The 18,014-nt window shown below is 42.5% G+C and overlaps 1 protein-coding gene across 1 annotated transcript in view; it reads left to right on the top strand.

Annotated features, from left to right (window-relative positions):
• The window catches only part of DOCK10 (dedicator of cytokinesis 10), a 187,203-nt gene that overhangs the window by 43,544 nt on the left and 125,645 nt on the right, over positions 1–18,014 (top strand). The window contains exon 2 of the mRNA XM_012727609.1: positions 3,644–3,763. Within this exon, the coding sequence (XP_012583063.1) occupies positions 3,644–3,763 (120 nt within the window). The remainder of the gene's footprint in view (positions 1–3,643; positions 3,764–18,014) is intronic.

Genomic DNA, 18,014 nt, shown 5'->3' on the forward strand with positions numbered 1-18,014 from the left:
CCATAGCCTGGGTGTCTCCAGTGCAGATGCATTCGGTGGGTGTAGCTTCCCCACCTCCCAGGCTCTAGGCAAAACGGAAGAGAACATTCTGATCATTTTAAAAACTCAAAACTATGAAACATTGAATAACTTGATTGTTACACATTGACAAACAGGTTGGCTGGAAGGCTAGAACCTTACTAATATATATCGTCCTACCAGCCCCAACTTAATCATGTAGAAAGCAGAGCTGCTAGGTTTTGCAGCCCCATGTCAAAAGGGCCTCCGAGCAACATTTTAAATACAGGAAGCTTAATAAATGCTATTCATTGATAAATTGTTATGTCATAGGCTGAAATGAATAAATAAAATATACCTTTCAACAGGTGCTTGCTAAAAGCATATTGGGCTTATCAAGAAGAGTTTAGGATTTGGCTTTTCAACAGGTCATTAATAACCTATCACCAGCAAGCACCAATTTTCCTTGTACTATTGTATTTTCCCAATTTAAATGGGATCGATCTGGGGTACTGTGTGGCTCTAGTAAAATATCTTCTTTGATATTTGTCCGTTAATGCTCAATTTATTAAAGCTCCACTAATGGGAGATAAAATTTAAAACAGAACAGGTTTATACGTAGCCTGCTATAAAGCACCTTTGTGTCATTTGCCTTTAATCCTTCTCCTTGCAATACACAGGAAGCCACTCTCACAGGAAGTGAGAGGGGAGGAACTCAGGAATGAGTGTTAGAACACATCGTGGACTTAGGTATATGACAACATCGTGTGCTTAAGCCGTAGCAATAGTGAGGGAAAGGGACTTAACCTACAAATCTATGGCAATGATAAGAGCTGCCATAGGTTTTACATTATATATTTTAGAGTTTTTATTTAAAGATTTATTTTTGCTTATTATGCATACAAGAGCTGGGGTGTAGGGCAGAGGTGTGGGGGATGGGGGGAGAACTCACCAGAGACAGAGTAGGGAGCAGAACAGGACACTATACTGAAATACACTGCTGAGGGGAGCAGCAGGAGCAGGAGAGGTCTGCTGCGCCCTGTGGGTCAGTCCCTGGCTGGGGATCAAACTCATGCTGCAGTGGCTGTGGATAGCGTCATAGTGCTGTGCTTTGACCCCTGTGCCACCAGGGAGGCTCAGTTTTTTGTTGTGTTTTTTTTTTTAATTGAAGTAGCATTGATTTACAACATTATGTAGGTTCAGGGGTACAGTATTAAAATTCAACATCTGTGTATATATATTATGATCCCCGCCGAAAGCCTAGTTTTACCTTTCACCATACGGTTGACCTCCACGTAGAATAATCCCTTCGAGGTCCATCCATGGTGTTACAAATGGCAAGATTTCAGATTTTCACATCTAGCTGAGTAGTATTCCATTGGGAATATATACCCACAGATTCTTTATTCTTTCATCCACTATTGGGCTCTTCGGTTACTTCCATAGCCTGCTTTTGGTGAACAGAGCTGCACTGGGCACAGAGTTGTGTTTTGTTTGCAACATTTCATCCTCAAACACAATATTGGATGAGAAGAGGATCCCTAAATAAGCCAAGTGCTTCAGGCTTGAAGGCCAGTGAGGTAGTTTGTGTTAGAACTCTGTGTGAGACATGTAAATAAGGACTACTGAAGTCTGAGCTAAACTGGAGTGAAGTAGCACCGCTTAAAGACATTCAGAGGTAACTGAATGAAAACCAATGTTTGAGCCAAATCAAACATCTGGAGTCTGCATCTGCTCTGTGAATGATCAATTCTGATCCTTGGAATTAAACTTTGCCTACAAAAAATGGGAAGTTGAACTTAAAATAAGCCTAAATAGAATAATCATATCAAAGGAATTTATTTTTTAATTATCCAAATCATGCCAGAGAGTCTTTGTATCTCTGCTTCAAAAGAGTGAGTATTTCACAGCCTAATTGATTATGTTAGGCAAGTAAATTTCTTCTCTCCAAATAGAGCACAGAGCCTTGTATTTTTATTGGCTCAGTCTAGCCAACTTACTTGGCGGTCCTTCCAGAGACAATATTCACTTTATATCATCCTCAATTCCCTTAAGTATTTGTAAAATGTGTATCCTTTTGTTAATACAGAAAGAGAATGGACATCCTTATCACAGGCTCATGGATTACATTTTGCTTGTTTTATTTCTTACATGTGCTAAGTCATCAAAGTAAACATTGACTGCTACATTGAGGAGCCCATTAGCAATTATCCAAATGTTTACTCAAAGGTTTATCAAGCTTGACCTGCAGAAATCTTCCAAGGAAGATCTCAGAAATCAAAGTTAAAGTTGCATGAGTAGGGAATCAGGTTGGTGGGAAACTGTTGATGTCAATGGTGTAACAAAGAAAGAGGATTCTTTTCCATGTTCAAGATTTCTTCAGGGCACCCTGACTTCATGGAGATCACAGCCAACTTCATGAACCCAAATGTTCCAAAAGAACATCCATGTTCCCAGACTGTGTAGATGTTCCCTACATGTGCCAGAACTCAGAATGGGTCCTCGGTTTTCTCTTTTCTCAAATCTGTTTTTGTTTATCTGTTAAGGTTAATTTTTTATACATACAATAACTGAGATACAGACCAGGCATGTGTAGGGGGTGAGGATTCCCCAGAGACAGAGTGGGGAGCAGAACAGGCAGAACAGACTGAAATACACTGCTGAGGGGAGCAGTGGGTGGGTCAGGAGAGGTCTGCTGCACCATGTGGGTCACCTCCCTGGGCGGGGATTGAACTTGTGCTGCAGGCTGTGGATCACTTCATAGTGCTGCGACTTAAACTTTTGTGCCACCAGGGAGACCCCTCTTTGCTCAAATCGTTCTTCTTTATTTGGCCTCTATCCTTTCCATTTTGTGAGTTCTGAGCTCTTTAGAAAACACACACTATGTCAACCCTGAAGCCACCCCTCTCCCCAGCACTGATCCTCGGTTTGGGCAGTTTTTGAGAGGGACTCAAGTCTTTCTCTTGGTGTCAGGATTTAACACATGTGATTAGCTGGCGGTTTCTTCAGACTCTTCTCCATTCTCACCACTACATCCATAACAGTGGTGCTGATCCAGTCTTTTGGGCTTCCCAGTGCCTCTCCACAGCAGCAGAAGGCTCAGAGCCAAGCATTGAGTCAGATTCACTGACACAAAATCTTTGTTCCAGTGACAGCAAAACAGCCAGTGATGCTGCCATGCCAGCAGGTTGTCTGTGCTTAAAATAGACCCAGAGGCCCATGAGGCCCATCTGGTTCATCCATAGTGATGGTCACCATCGTAATGCTATAGCAAATAGTGGGTCTGTCTTCAGTGGCCGAAGACCAAGCCCCATGAGCTGTAGCATCTAGTGAGCTTGTCTTCACATGGTCAAAGATCAAGCCCCTTGAGGGACATGGTATGACTGAAGACCATGAGCTTCCAGGACTCAGTACAAACAGCTGGAATAACTGAATAGGAAGTCCAGTAGTTCAGGATGGACTCATGTTTTTTAGCATCTGCAAATAATGGTCAGCGCGAGATCATGAATGACTGGAGTCTCTTTACTCCATGGCAAACTGAGCACATTCAAAGCTTGGAGACACTAACAAATGAAGCCTATCTGGTTGTTCAGAGGACTCGAGATTATTTCTGTTGGAAGCTAACATCTTATTTTCCTTTCTACAGCAAGACAAACCCAGGCTGCTTGAGCCTCTGGATTATGAAACAGTCATTGAGGAACTTGAGAAGACCTATGGTAACGGCCCCCTTCGAGACCTGCTGTTCTTCCCCAGTGATGACTTTTCAGTAAGTGATCTTTTTTAAGCCACTGGGTGGTCCTTCCATGTGGGGTGATTGTCTTCCATTGCAGGTTCCCTGTAGCTCCTCTTCTGGGAACCCCAGCAGCATAATCACTGCAGTGAGTCCTCAGTGGCAATATTTCTATTGCATGCAGGATGTCCCAAAGCTGAAAGGTTGTCTGGAGAAGGACAGGATGCTTCCGGATCCCTGGTGTGCTTGGTGTCCCTACCAAAGTCTGGGATCTCTCACCCCTGCCTTAAGGGGTTTTTAATTGAGATTCCTAGCAAATGAAACCAGCCAGTGGAAGAGGCAAGAAATTCTTGATATTTGCATGCAATACTTAAATGTTATCTTAATTAATAGTGATTTATTTAATGGCAAAGTATTCATCTTGGTTGTGCTTAAAGAAGGAAATGGGAGTGCTTGTGGGCAAGAAAGTCAAGCGAGCATGTCTTCATGAAGGGCTTGTGATGAGGTGGCTGCCTGGTGGATATAGCATGCACAAAAGGGCCAGCAAGAATGACTGCAAAGGAAATTCATTTGGAAGACAAGCATGGTGTGAAGTTGTGGCTGATACACATTCCTGTGACCCAAATATTTGATTTATGGTCCTATTCAACACTTAAAACTTAGTAGATATCTATCTCACTGAGAAATCTCAGTGAGCAAGATGGCGACCTTTCTTGTGTTTTCTCAAGAGAAAGGTATTTTTATACATCGCAGACCAACATCTTGTCAGATGAGTGGAAGCTTCGAGGAAACCCTGTGAAATAGATGTGGAGCCATACCCTCTACCAGCCTCAAATCCATTTCCTCTCACCTTTGGGGAAATTCTGACATTTGACTTACAAAGGGTTAATTTTTTCGTCTTCCTTCTTAGAAGTTAGTACTTTTCTGTTCTAAATATGATGGACAGGAAAAGAGAGGTTGGAGATGGGACAAAATTTCTTCCAAATAGTTTTTCAGATGTTTAAATGTCTCCCATTTTATCATTTGACACAGTTTATAAGAAACTTATCTCATGTAGAAATCTCACTTCTGCGGTTGGAGCTTGAACTGCAGCACAAATGGAGCCACACTTTTTTTTTTAATTCCACGCCCTCCTTTTCTTTCATAGCAAAGTTAAACCTTTACAGTCACTTTCTGTTAAACAGCACGCACACACAAACACACACGTATGTATGTGCACATGTACACATAAATAAAACCCTTGAAACTTTGAGCACCTTTTCTTCTAGATATGTTAAAATTTGCATTTCCCCTATTACGACTGATTTTGAACATTTTTTCATATGCCTCTTGGCCATTTGCATTTCCTGTTTGGCGAAGTGTCTTTTTAGCTCCTCTGCCCATTCTTTGACAGTGTTGTTCACTTTGTTTTTACTGAGTTTCATCAGCTCATTGTATCATTTTGTGATTGGTCTTTTATCAATAGTATTGTGCCCCCAATTTTTTCTTCCAATCAGTGGAATGTCTTTTTGTTTTGTTAATGGCTTTTTTGCTATACAGAAGCACTTTCATTTGCTGTTGTCCCAGCTGTTTATCCTTTCCTTCACTGCCTTTGCTTTAGGTGATGATTCTTTAAAGATGTTACTGAGGTCTATGTATGAGGTGTATGTAGTGTTTTGCCTGTATTTTCTTCGATATATTTTATGGTTTCAGGTCTTATGTCTAGTTCTTTAATCAATTTTGAGTTGGATTTTGTGCATGGTGGTTTAGCTTCATTAAAGCACAATGAGATACCATCTCACACCACTGAGAATGGCACATATTAAAAAAAAGAGTAGCAACAAATGTTGGTGAGGAAGTAGAGAAAAAGGAACTCTCCTAAACTGCTGGTGGAAATGAAAACTGGTCCAACCACTGTGGAAAGCAGTTTGAAGGTTTTGCTTAAAATGGAGCTTCCATATGATCCAGCAATTCCACTCCTAGGCATCTATCCAAATGACATAAAAACATTAATTTAAAAGCTCACCTGCACCGTTATGTTTATTACAGCACTACTTAGATAAGTTATGAAAGTAGTCAGATACCCCAAAATAGATGACTGGATCAAGAAGATGTGGTACATATACATAATGGAATACTACTTGGCCATCAAAAAGATATAAACTTACATCCTTTGCAGCAACATGAATGGAGCTGGAGGGGATCATGCTCAGTGAAATAATCCAAAAAGAAAAAGAAAAATACTGGGTAGTTTCACTTGTAGGAGGAATGTAAGGGGTTAAGGAAATAAAAGTAAAAATCAAAAATCAATAGACAACTATAAGCCAGAGACAATCTGCAGGGGATAGGACAAGAGAAGCATTAAAACAGGAGTGGGAAGAGCACAGGGGACCATGGTGATGGCACATGAGTGAGTTGGTGGTGGGAAGTCCACAGGTACTGCAACTGAGATGGAAAAGCAGACATTGTGCAAAATGGAAGAACGATGTAAGAAATATATAAAAGAAAACTATAAAGATTAAGACATATGTTCAGAAAATATTAAAATTTACTCCATTTTCTCAAGAGGAGAATGGAGGTATTATAGCTGAAACATTTGTTGAATTTGAGTTTGTTTTTTTGGCATTCCCCCATGTGATGGTTCTATAATTGTTACCATCCTAATGGCATAAACATACTTGGCAATTGTCCAGGCATAAATGTTCCACTAACTCCTCTGAGCTCTTTTACCCTGTGCTGACCCCACGTCCTTTTGTGCCCACCTCCCACTGTGGCCCTCACAATGGAGGGCATTCCCTTAGCTTTGTCTCAGTGCCTCTCCAAGATCTGATCTTGGACCAAGGATCAGACTTCTCAAGACTCAAGGCTCAGCAGTTTGCCCCACCCCCATATATAGTCACCCTCATTCTCAACTGGGGTAACACTTTAGCACAATCCTGAACATGCCATTTATCACCCTCAGATTTTAGCCTATTTCAATTCATTCAACATTACATCATGCCTATATCAATGGCAGACCTCAGAATGGGGAAACAGCAGGCTTTAGACAGAAATTACCTTGATTTTTTCTTTGCTTGTATTTTTTTAAGATTTTTTAATTTGTGCATACAGGACTGGGGGACAGGCCAAAGTGCAGAGCGGTGAGAGGATTCACCAGAGACAGAGTGGGGAGCAGAACAGACAGATTCACAAAGTACAGTGCTGAGGAGAGCAGTGGGTGAGAGAGGGGAAGTGTGCTGCGCCCTGTGGGTCACTTCCGTGGCCAGGGATTGAACTTATTTATGCTGAAGTGGCTGGTTAGCTTTGTAGTGCTGCACTTTAACCCATTGCACCACCAGGGAGGGCCCAGAAATTACCGTTTTAATAGAACTTATATTTTCACTAAAGAATTCAGGCCAAATTTAATGAATAAGCAAATGAATGGATAAAATAATCCAAATAAAGACTAGTTCTATAAAGAAAATAAAGCAGAAGCAGAGCTATATGTTAGAAATTGATTACCTGGGCCCTTCCTGGTGGTGCAGTGGGTTAAAGCACTTCCACATGAGTTCAATTCCAGCCTGCCCTGGAGGTCACCACATGGCATGGCAGACCTCTCCTGACCCGCCCGCTGCTCCCCTCAGCAGTGTACTTCGTCAGTCTGTCTGTTCTGCTCCCCACTCTGTCCCTGGTGACTCCTCTCACCCTCCGCATCTCTGGCCTGTACCCCAGTTCTGTATGAATAAATAAATAAATCTTAAAAAAAAAAAAGTTTACCTGAGAACTGAGTTAGGCTGACGATGAAGGATAGCATCTGTGCTACCATGAGATTTGAGCTGAGTTCTGAATTGTTAGCCAGCTAAGACCTGCAGGGTGAAGCTACTAGCAAGGCCTGGGGAGCACTAAGGTTAGAGAGTCATGTAAGTAGTCAGAGGCCAGGTCAGGCCAAGACAAGACAAGATGTTTGCATCTCACTGAAATGCAAGTAGCAAGTCACTCGAATGTTTAAGAAGTTGAAAAAGGACTTAGCGCATGGGAGTAAAATGGCATGTGAACTCTGCGTGGAGAACTCGGAACTGGGTGTAGAGCATGCTGGGAGAGGAGCTCTGGGTGAGCAGGTGCTCCAGAGCTGTCGGACCCCACCTCCTCCCTGTTCTCAGAAAGGGTCATACCGCACAAACAGCCAAATCTGAATTGGCGTTAAGCATTGACAAACAGAAGGATGCTGTTGAATACAGTTACGGCAATAAGCTTGCCATTTTTTAAGTAACACTCACATGTCACATGGATTTTTTGCCCCTCTTTTCTGCTCTGCTGAGTCAAAGTTGACAAACTGGCCATGGGTGTGGCCTGTAGTCTGGATTTTTTTCACTGTCCTGCTTTATTTTCTTCACAGAACTTAAATAGTGCTGATGGAAAATAGTAATAATGAAAAAGGAGAATATGTAGTAACCCATGAGAGTCATGTGAAATTCAGATTTTAGTATCCTTAAGTAAAGGTTTATTTGAACACAGTGGTCCCCATTCATTCACCTGTGGCCAATGACATGATCATGACACAACTGCAGAGCAGAAGAAGTCACATGATTTCAACAGTAACAGAGGATCCTGAAAGATTTGCTACCTGACCCTTTATAGAAAAAAACTTATAAATTTGATCCCTGCTGCATATGTATAGCACAGCTGCTGTTTTTCTTTGTAGGGAGGGAGTTTCCTCTCTCTCTATGCAGTGAAGATCCCTTGGACTGTCTTCTGCCATAACCTTCTACATCCATATTGGTCACGTTTCAGGAGTGCTGCCACTACCAGCAAGCCTCCTGCCCTCCTGGCAAGAGTATCATTTCCTAGGTTTATCCCTTTAAGAAAAAAAAAGATTTATTTATTAGGCACACAAGAACTGGGGTATAGGCTAGTGACGGGGTGTTGAACGGATTCACGAGAGGCAGAATGGGGAACAGAACAGGTGGATCTGCTGAAATACACTGCAGAGGGGAGCAGCAGGCAAGACAGGAGAGGTCTGCTGTGCCATTTGGGTCACCTCCCTGGCCAGGGATCAAACCCTTGCTGCAGAGGTCATGGATAGCCTCATAGTGCTGACATCCAATCCCTTGCACCACCAGGAAGGCCCTTCCCAGGTTTATCCTTAAGCGACAGGAAAGGATTCTCTGGGTGTGCGTGGAAAGCCCCACTTACTCAATGAGAATGATCCCTCCAACTCATGCATCGTAGAACAGGAGAATGGTACCTTCAAGCTCCCCATCTTCCAAATGTCCTTTGTCCAGTTGTGCCCTAAGAATTGGAGAAATCAACTCACTTCTGTTTCCATGTTACCAAGCACACACACTTGCAGGGAGATGATTCATTACGTGATTTATTTAATCAGTATTTATTTAGCACCAGCCAGGCCAAATACAAAACAGCACTTCCCAAACAAGTGAGACTGACCAGAAAAGCAGAACCCTGTGTTAGCACTGTGTGCCCTAATATGGACGACACATTTCAAGAAGCAGAACTCTTCTGGTGCCTTATAATAAAAGTAAAAATCTAAATCAACAGACACCTAGAAACCGGAGACATTCTGCAGGGGAGTAGTATTAAAACAGGAGCGGGAAAAACACAGAGGACTATGGTGATGGCACATGGATGAATTGGTGATGGGACATCCACAGGGACCGCAACTGAGATGGAAAAGCAGACACTGTACAAGAATGAAGAATGAGGTCGTTCTTACCAAAGTCATATCACTACCCTGTTTCTCTCTATCACACTGGTGTCCCCAGGCCATTATCATCCCTTTTTATGCCTAGATTCCCAAAAATGATCTTTAACCAGTCTCCCTGCTTCCTCCTTTGCTTTGATTCACTCCCAGGACGTTGTTAGTCTGCAAACCAGATGATGTCAGTTCTCTAGTTCAAAACTCCATTGGCGTCCCATCGCTTGAGAGCAAAGCCTGCTGCTCACCATCAGCCTTGGTTTCTGGCACTTGATGCTGTCTGAGCCCTTTTCTGCTGCCATGTTTCCTCTCCTCCTTATGGAGACACCAAGCGAGCATTATTTCTGTTCCCTGAACTTGCCAGGCCTGTCCCCTCCATGAAAGTGTACACTCACCACACAGCTGCTCTGGCTTCATCCACGACCCAGTTCAAGTGCTACCCATTCTAGAGCAGTGAGTTTTCTTCCCAGAGGCTAATACACCACGACACCAGGATTTAAGAAGAGAAAAAAGTTTTATTGCAAAGTCATTGGCAAGAAGGCAAGAGGTAATTAAATGTGCTCCTCCAGTTAATAACTGGAAAGGTGCTACATAGTTTTGAGAACTTGGATTGAGAAACATGGAGTTCAGTTTTTGGCTACAGAGGGGCTTACGTCAAAGAAACGTGGACAGGGCTGAGGTTCATTGTCTACTTCTCAGGTACTTCAGACATTTGAAGAGGTTTTTCTTCAACTGGAGTCTTGAATTTCTGAGGGTCATGTCCCTGGGCTCTGGGAAGCCCCTCTTCTGTTTTGTATCTCCCAGCTCCAGCTGACCTGCAGTTTAGATCAGGGTTAGTCTTCTCTGCACTGTTCAACATGGATTATTTGCTGATAAACCTCCAGGCTCTGCTGTGTCTGTGAAAACAAACCTCAGAAAAAATTCTAGTTATGCGTTTTTCTTTTATGTTGCTCTAGTGCCTAAGAGCTATTTAATCACTTAGCCTTGGTGTCTTCTCAGAAAAGCATCCTGACTTCCCACCTACATCCCCCACTCTCACCGGCTCCATTGACTTCTCTTTATAACATGTGTCCTGACCTAGAAAGATCTGGGTTTGGTCAACTGCTCTGCTCTGTCACCTATTTGCTGCCATGAGAGTGACCAACCCATAGGACAAGGGATCTGACTTGGTGATGGCCACTAGCGTGGCCTTTGAGACACAGCGTGGAAAGTGGATCTTTATTTTGTGAATTATCTTTCAGAAACATAGGTGATTGCTGTAGGACATGACTTCAATTCTTTGAGTACCTCTAGGAATCCCAAAGATGTTCTGAAATGAAATTTGAGAATAAATACTTTCCTCTGATTCAACCAGACACATCACCTTAAAAAACAAAACACTGGGATCACGATCCCTTTCTCTAGAGCCTCGTCCCACTAGTTCAGCGCCTGGCACATAGCTGCTACCCACAAAGCCTCATTTCCTTCCAATAAGTATTTAATGTACTTATTTGCCAGCTTTCTGTTATGAGGCAAGGCAGAAAACATTTCATATCTGTATTTCAAGGCATAAGGACCCAAGTCTGGCGTAAAGACATTCAGTAAAAATTGTTAAGCTAAATTCAAATAGTCTTTTTCCAGTTGAAGGGACTGAAGTACATGCATCTTCTTTAAGTTGGTTTTATTTTTCATTCAGGTGGAAGTTATTTCTCCTGGTGGCTGGCTTCAGGAGCCAGGCAGTGTGAACCATTGCATTATATCATAGTAATTCACTGAAAATACACTAACTCATTCATTCCACAGATACGTGCTACTAAAATAATTGTATTGGCTCCTTTGCTTTTCCTCATCTTTCTCCTATAACCTAATAGTAATAGAAACTTAAGACCCTCAAATTAAAAACTTAGTCACCAAACTGTGAGTAAGTAACACCGGGAAAGAGTAAAAGAGAAAATAAGGGCTAGGGAACAGTCTCAGGAACATACTGAATCATAGTGTCAAATGATTCAATCTAAGTGGAGGTTGATACAAAATAGCAGAACAAAAAGCAAGGTGTGGGGGGATGAGTTTCCATGCTGAGCAAAAAATAGAGAAAGCCTGAGGTAGAATCATTTCTGGGAGGTACAAGGCCTTAAATGACAAAGTTTAAAGGTGGTGTGCTGCATATCATGCGAACAGCCCCCCAGCCCCTGGAGGGCAGAGCCCCTGATGCCAGAGAGCTATTTTGGGGTCCACAGACCTTCATGGTCCACCCTCTGGTCATGTTGGACAAGACACCAATAAGAACAAGAAGCAGAACAAGAGTATCCTCTTGACAGGGGCCATCTTCAGACTCAAAAGCACGCAGCACCTCAGACATGGCCAATCCAGAGAGTTCCATGTCTTTGCCAAATCCCTTCTTGTATCCACCATCCGGAAGTCATATCTTAGGGCTCCCAGAGCCCCCTGCAAGTTTGACTGGCATTCTCTTTAGGCTGAGTTGATTGTGATTTCTTTCTCTAGTGCATCATCATGATGTAAGTAGTACAAAGGTTCAGATTGCCTGGTCCCTAAAGCCAACCACCAGGAGGAATAGCTTCTACCTGGATAAAGGATAAATCTAAGATACAGAAAACGTACCTACTTCAGTCCCTTCACCTACAGAAGGCTTCTTCTCTTAATAGTAGATTTTTAGCTATAAAAAGCACTGGTCTTTGGGGGCTTCCAGACCAAACCACATAGATCATCTTATGAGAGGAAGCAGAAAGACCTTCATGTTTAAACTGAAAGCGAAAAGGTCGTGGGTTTTTGTTTTTTTCTTCTTCTTCTTCTTCTTGTTTCTCTCATTGTGACATACCTTAATGTGTCAGGGAATCACAACCCCTTTCTAACTCATTGCTTTCTGAACCCAAAAAGCAGTTTGTTGATGGTTCAGGGTATTCATGTAAGACACTGTATTTATAATTTAAAACTAATAGTCTCTGGTAATTTCAATTATTCTAAGTTATAATATTCTCCTTGTTTACAGATGATGAAGCTAAGATTTGCAGTAAGTTTTTCCATGTTCTCTATTGCTTTTTGGTATATTTGGTTGACTTTTAGTGTAGTTTCTGTCTTTTAAACAGCATGGTTTTGGCCAGATATTTCTTAGAAAAAGGTGACCAACTGGGAGGAAATATTGACTCCCTGAACCCCACATTTATAGGTGCCATTAACAAAGTAGTAACAAAGTGGTTCTAGAGTACTCAGGCAGTTGCTAAAGAATATATAGAAATTATTCTGTGTTGGACCATATGTCCACTGAAAGACTTGTACACGGGTATTCAGAGCATTATTCATAATAGCCCAAAGTAGAAACAACTCAAATGTCCCTCTAGTAATGAGTGAATAAGCAGCATCTGAGTGATAACTCATTATTGTTCAGTTCTAGAAAGGAGTGATGTGTGGACCCTTCCTATAGCGTGGATAAAGTAAAAAGATAGGATGCTAAGTGAAAAGCCAGCCAGAAAAGGCCACATGCGGTGATGGCACACGGGTGAAGTGGTGGGAAGCCCCTGGGGACTACAACCAAGATGAAAAATGCACAAAATGAAGAATGATGTAAAAAAATTTAAAAATACAATAATTAAGAGAAAAGAAAAGGCCACATGGTGTGTGAATGCAGTTGCCTGAAATGCCCAGAGTAGGCAAATCATGCGGAGAGAAGCAGATCAATTGTTAGCAAGAGTTGGGGTCGTAAGGAAGGGGAGGAACGGCTAGTAGATATGGCACTCATGGGGCCATCATGGAAATGTTCGAGATGTAAGTAATGACCATGGTTGCACAGTCCTGTGAATTTATTCCCACCGTTGAATTTTCCAGTTTCAAAGGGCAGGTTCTATGGCATGTTCAGTCTATCTCAATTACACTGTTTCTTTTTTATTTTTTTAAATTAATTGTTCTAGGCATATGGCAAGATATTTATAAGTAGTCAGAACCAGGGTGCAATAGAATCATGGAAACACATGTCACGTGTTCCACTATTTTTTTTAAGATTTTTTTTATTTATTTATGCTTACAAGAACTGGGGTGTAGGCCAGAGGTGCAGAGGGCTAAGAGGACTCACCAGAGACAGAGTGGGGAACAGAACAGGTGAATCAACTGAAATAAACTCCAAGGGGAGCAGCGGGTGAGACCCTGTGGGTCAGCTCCTGGCCGGGGATCAAACTTGTGGCTGGTGATAGCGTCATAGTGCTGAAACATAACCCCTGTGCCACCAGGGAGGCCCAAGTGTTCCACTCTTTAAAAGCAGTAAATACAGTAAATCAGTACTATACAGTATATTAATACATTTGATTTATACAAAATACAATATATCAGACCATGAAGCAACATTCCTTTATTTTATTTTATTTTGTATTTTATTCCTCATGTCCATTTAAGGTGGCTTGCTTATAAAACATAAGTGTTAACTGATTGAATGCATCACCAGCATAGCTTTGGGGTCTAAAATATTCCATTTTTTAAGCGATGAAATCCAGAGATTTCATATGTGGTACAGACAGTAACGATATACATCAGAAAAACAAAGCAGCATGCGGGATGAATTAGAAATATTTTCAAAGGTGCTGGCACCTATTCTAAACCTATGGTTTGGATAGAATAAAGAAAGACAAGGATTTTCTGAGAAGGGGGATGTATGGGAAGAACATGTGTGAGAGCGAGTCTGGCCTCCCAGAGGGTTGCTGAGGGGCGGTGCAGAAGGCTGGAGGGTGCTTCCTAGCAACCCTGGCAGATCAAGGGCTGGTCGGTAGCCACAGCCCCAGCAGCCTTCTTTACCGGCCGGTCCTCGGTGAGTGAACCGAGACCACAGCCCCCGAGGCCTTGCCGAAGGGCGCGTCTGTGGCAATAAGTGTCTTTCCACTGTGTTCTAGCAATGCTCACGCTTACCAAAATGTAAAATGTGTTACCCTCACCTTCTCCGAGGAGGTGACATTTGTTGAAGTCTGAAGAATTTAGCACAAAAACATAATGAAATGGCTTTCTCAGTGGTTCTTCAGGTTCCAGAGTAAAAAGCCACAAGCGATGTCCCTAAAATTCCCCAGTTTTGTACTGAAATACCAGGACATTGAGGTCCCCAGATGGCCTTGGATAGGTGGTGACAACCTTTCACTACTTGTGTTTGTCCTGTGTGTTTCAGCAAAACAAAGGCTTTCCCTGTAGGACTCAAGGAACTATGAAATACACTGTCTCATACACTGAAAAAATAAATAAAGAAATAAAATGACAACCATCTGCTTCTAAGTGTGAGTTTAAAAAAAAACGTCTCCAAGGGCCCTCCCTGGTGCACAGTGGGTTAGGCCACAGCACTGCAAGCTGGCTGCAGCCACTTCAGTGCGAGTTCAATCCCCCACCCAGGAGGTGACCCAAGGGCACCACAGACCTCTCCTGACCAGCCTGTTGCTCCCCTCAGCATTGTGCTTCATCCATCTGCCTGTTCTGCTGCCCCCTCTGTCTCTGGTGAATTCTCTCACCACCCCTGTGCCTCTGGGCTGTACCCCAGTTCTGTATGCATACATAAGTAAATATTTTAAAAAAAAAACCTTCAAAAAAATAAAAAACATTTCCAAACAGCTAGAAGGCTGCTGTCATAAAATAAAAGGCAAAATCAGCATCATCGTCTGGGACACTTAGGTGAAAACCACTCACTTTGGTCGAATTGATGGCAAAGTGTTGGTTAATAGCTGCTTTGTGACCTGTTGACTTTTCACGCTCAGGCTGATGGATTACTGTAAACACCATCCTTTCATCCTCTTGTTCTTGAATCGACCATAGAGTTTGAGGACGCCTTTCTCAACGCCAGGATAGGAAAAGCAACCTCTTTTTTAGACTTTGACAGTGGCCTTTGGCCAATTGAGAAACAGCCCTGGTGTGCTCAGAATGAGGTTTTCCGTGGTCGTTTTAGTCAAGAGAACACTGGGCAGTGGCCAAGTGGCCTAACCTTGCCACTGCAGGCTGGAAGGAGCGAGCAAGCAGTCAGCTGCCCAGGCTGCTGAAGACATCTGAATGTGAGAACTAAAATTAGCACAGGCCTGCATTCATCATTTTGTAAATAAAATGACAGTTTTTATTTCTAAGTGCCTGAATCTCTGGACAGCAGCCCCCTTCTAAAGCCACCAGCGAGGAGCTCGGCTGCGTTCCAGGGCAGACCCAGAGCCCTCTCACGCTACCCAGACGCACTAATTGCTGAGCGGAGGCTCACAAGGAAGAACAGGAAGTCTGTTGTGGCCGAGGCAAGTTGTAGTGATCTGAAAGCACCTAATTCTCAGAAAAGAGGTTCTCTGTAAGCATATAAATACCCTTCACAAATGTAACTCTGTATACTTGTCTCTTAGTTTAATCAGTTTATTTTTGCTTCAATAGAGACACATTAAGAAATCAAACATGAGTAGGAACAGCACAACCCCTCATTTTCTGTCTTTTCAGGAAAATTGTGCAGTTTTACAAGAATAGAACCGAGATCGTGGCCTGTGGTAGGCACTCGTGTACATACAAGCCTGTTCTCGTGACCTCTGTGCATGGGATTCCATGTGCAGTAATTCGATGCATGTTGCCAGCTGGTGGCTGACACTTAGTGCCCTGTTTCATGGAGGTAATTCAGAAATGAACCTCGTTTCATCACGAGAGGTCCTCAGCTATCACACATGACCTCCAAGTGCACCTTCCGTCACTTTAACGCCAACCTCCATGAATTTCCAGTCTTAGATGTGGTGCATGAATAACAGCTCAAATATTGGGGGCTCTGTCTTTCGTAAATGACATCACAAATCAAGTAGCTTCGTGACTATAATACTGAGAACCTGAGCCCACATTTCAGAAACTCACCACTAAAAACAGGAAAAGCTTCTTAAACTTTGTTCTCCTGTACCACACACCCCAAAGCAGAGACCTTAGCAGGATGTCAGGTTCACCATTATGGAAGCATGATACTCCAGTTTGGACCATGTTACTCTATTTGCCATCCCGCTCAGGATTTTAGAGCAGCTGTTATATTTGTTTAAGGGCAGGAAATCCATAGAGACTATAATGGATAATGAAAAGAAAGAAAAGAAACCAGCTATTTTCATTAAATTTTTGTTGTAAAATAATGACTGAAAATAGAACAAATTTTTTTTTAATTCAAGAAAAACACCCTCATCTTCCCAGTCGGTTGTAATATGTAATGTTCCCTGCAAGCCAACCAAGTGACACCGTGAATCTGCAATTATCTGCCCAGGCAGAAAATAAACTATGCTCAGATCACTGAATTCCAGTAGTAATCCATAAAGCCCTGTACAGGCATAGGCTTTAATCTTCTCCAAACCTTCAATAGTTTACTGCTTACCAAGAGTGAATAACATAAAAGAAGCAAGTTGGATGAGGAAATTCAAAAGGAATAGAAAATGGAGAATCTAAGTAATACTAAGTCCTAAATGGCACTGGTGTAGTTCATGTGGGAGCCTGGCTCCATGTCCCTCTGTACCCCAGCCACCCAAAGGGCAAGCCACAAACTAGCAGCACCTCCAAATTCTGATCACAGCACTGCCGTCCACTCCTGGGGCCACTCCTTGCCAAGGGCGCCAAGTCAGTAGCGTGTTTCAAGAGGAACTTTTATCGTGAGATGCATTTCAGTACAGTCTCCTCCTCCTCTTGCGCCTCTGTTCTGGTTAGGGTCACATGACATCTTCCTCTTTCAGAGTTAAAACTCAGGTTTTCCATAATGCACAGAGATGCTTGCTCACACATCACAGACGTGCAGGGATACTCCACGCTACACATGCAGCACACACACCTGTGCGTGCACAGCGTCCTCCTCCCTAATCACAGACACCTCATTCGCACAGACACACCCACACACGCCAGACAGCCAGACACCCACACTCTGCACGCTCACACAGCCCACTTATGCACATTAACACCGTCAACACATATGTAAGCATTTTTTGTGTGTTTTTTGCTTCATTTTTAAAATTCTTTTCTTTACGTATTTATCTATTTACTTATACTTTACATCACGGTTTACTTTAAACAATATCTGCTCTTTTTCGCCCCCTCAGGTGAATTTCCTCCCCCACTTCACCCAAGCACTGTGCCCACAGTGCTCTCTAATTCTCCCTTCTTCCTTCCCTACAGGATGTCTCTGGTTTATAATTTCTGTTTTTCTTTTGTTGTGTTTTGTATTGTTATTATTTCCCCCCTGCTGTCTTATTTAGTTCCCCCTGTATTCCTCTTATTTTTTCGTTTTCCTTCTGGCTTATTTCACTAAGCATGATCCCTTCCGGCTCCATCCATGTTGCTGTCAATGGCATGAGCTGAGTAGAATTCCATTTGATATAGACTACCTCTTCTTAATCCAATCATCTATTTTTTGGCATTTTAGTTGTTTCTAGGTTTTGCCTCTCGTAAACAGTGCTGCAGTAAACATAGGGACACAGGTATTCTTTTGAATTGCTGTTTTTGTGTCCCTTTGGGTAGATCTCTAGAAGTGGGATTGCTAGGTCACCTGGTAGCTCTATTTTTAGCAGTCTGAGAAACCTCCACACAGCTTCCCATAGTGGTTGTACTAGTTTGCATTCCCACCAGCAATGCAGGAGAGTTCCTTTTTCAGCTCATCCTCACCAACATTTGTTGTTACTGGGT

Source organism: Condylura cristata, unplaced genomic scaffold, assembly GCF_000260355.1.
Source record: "Condylura cristata isolate star-nosed mole 26May11 unplaced genomic scaffold, ConCri1.0 scaffold00002, whole genome shotgun sequence".
In the NCBI taxonomy this organism is placed as follows: domain Eukaryota; kingdom Metazoa; phylum Chordata; class Mammalia; order Eulipotyphla; family Talpidae; genus Condylura; species Condylura cristata.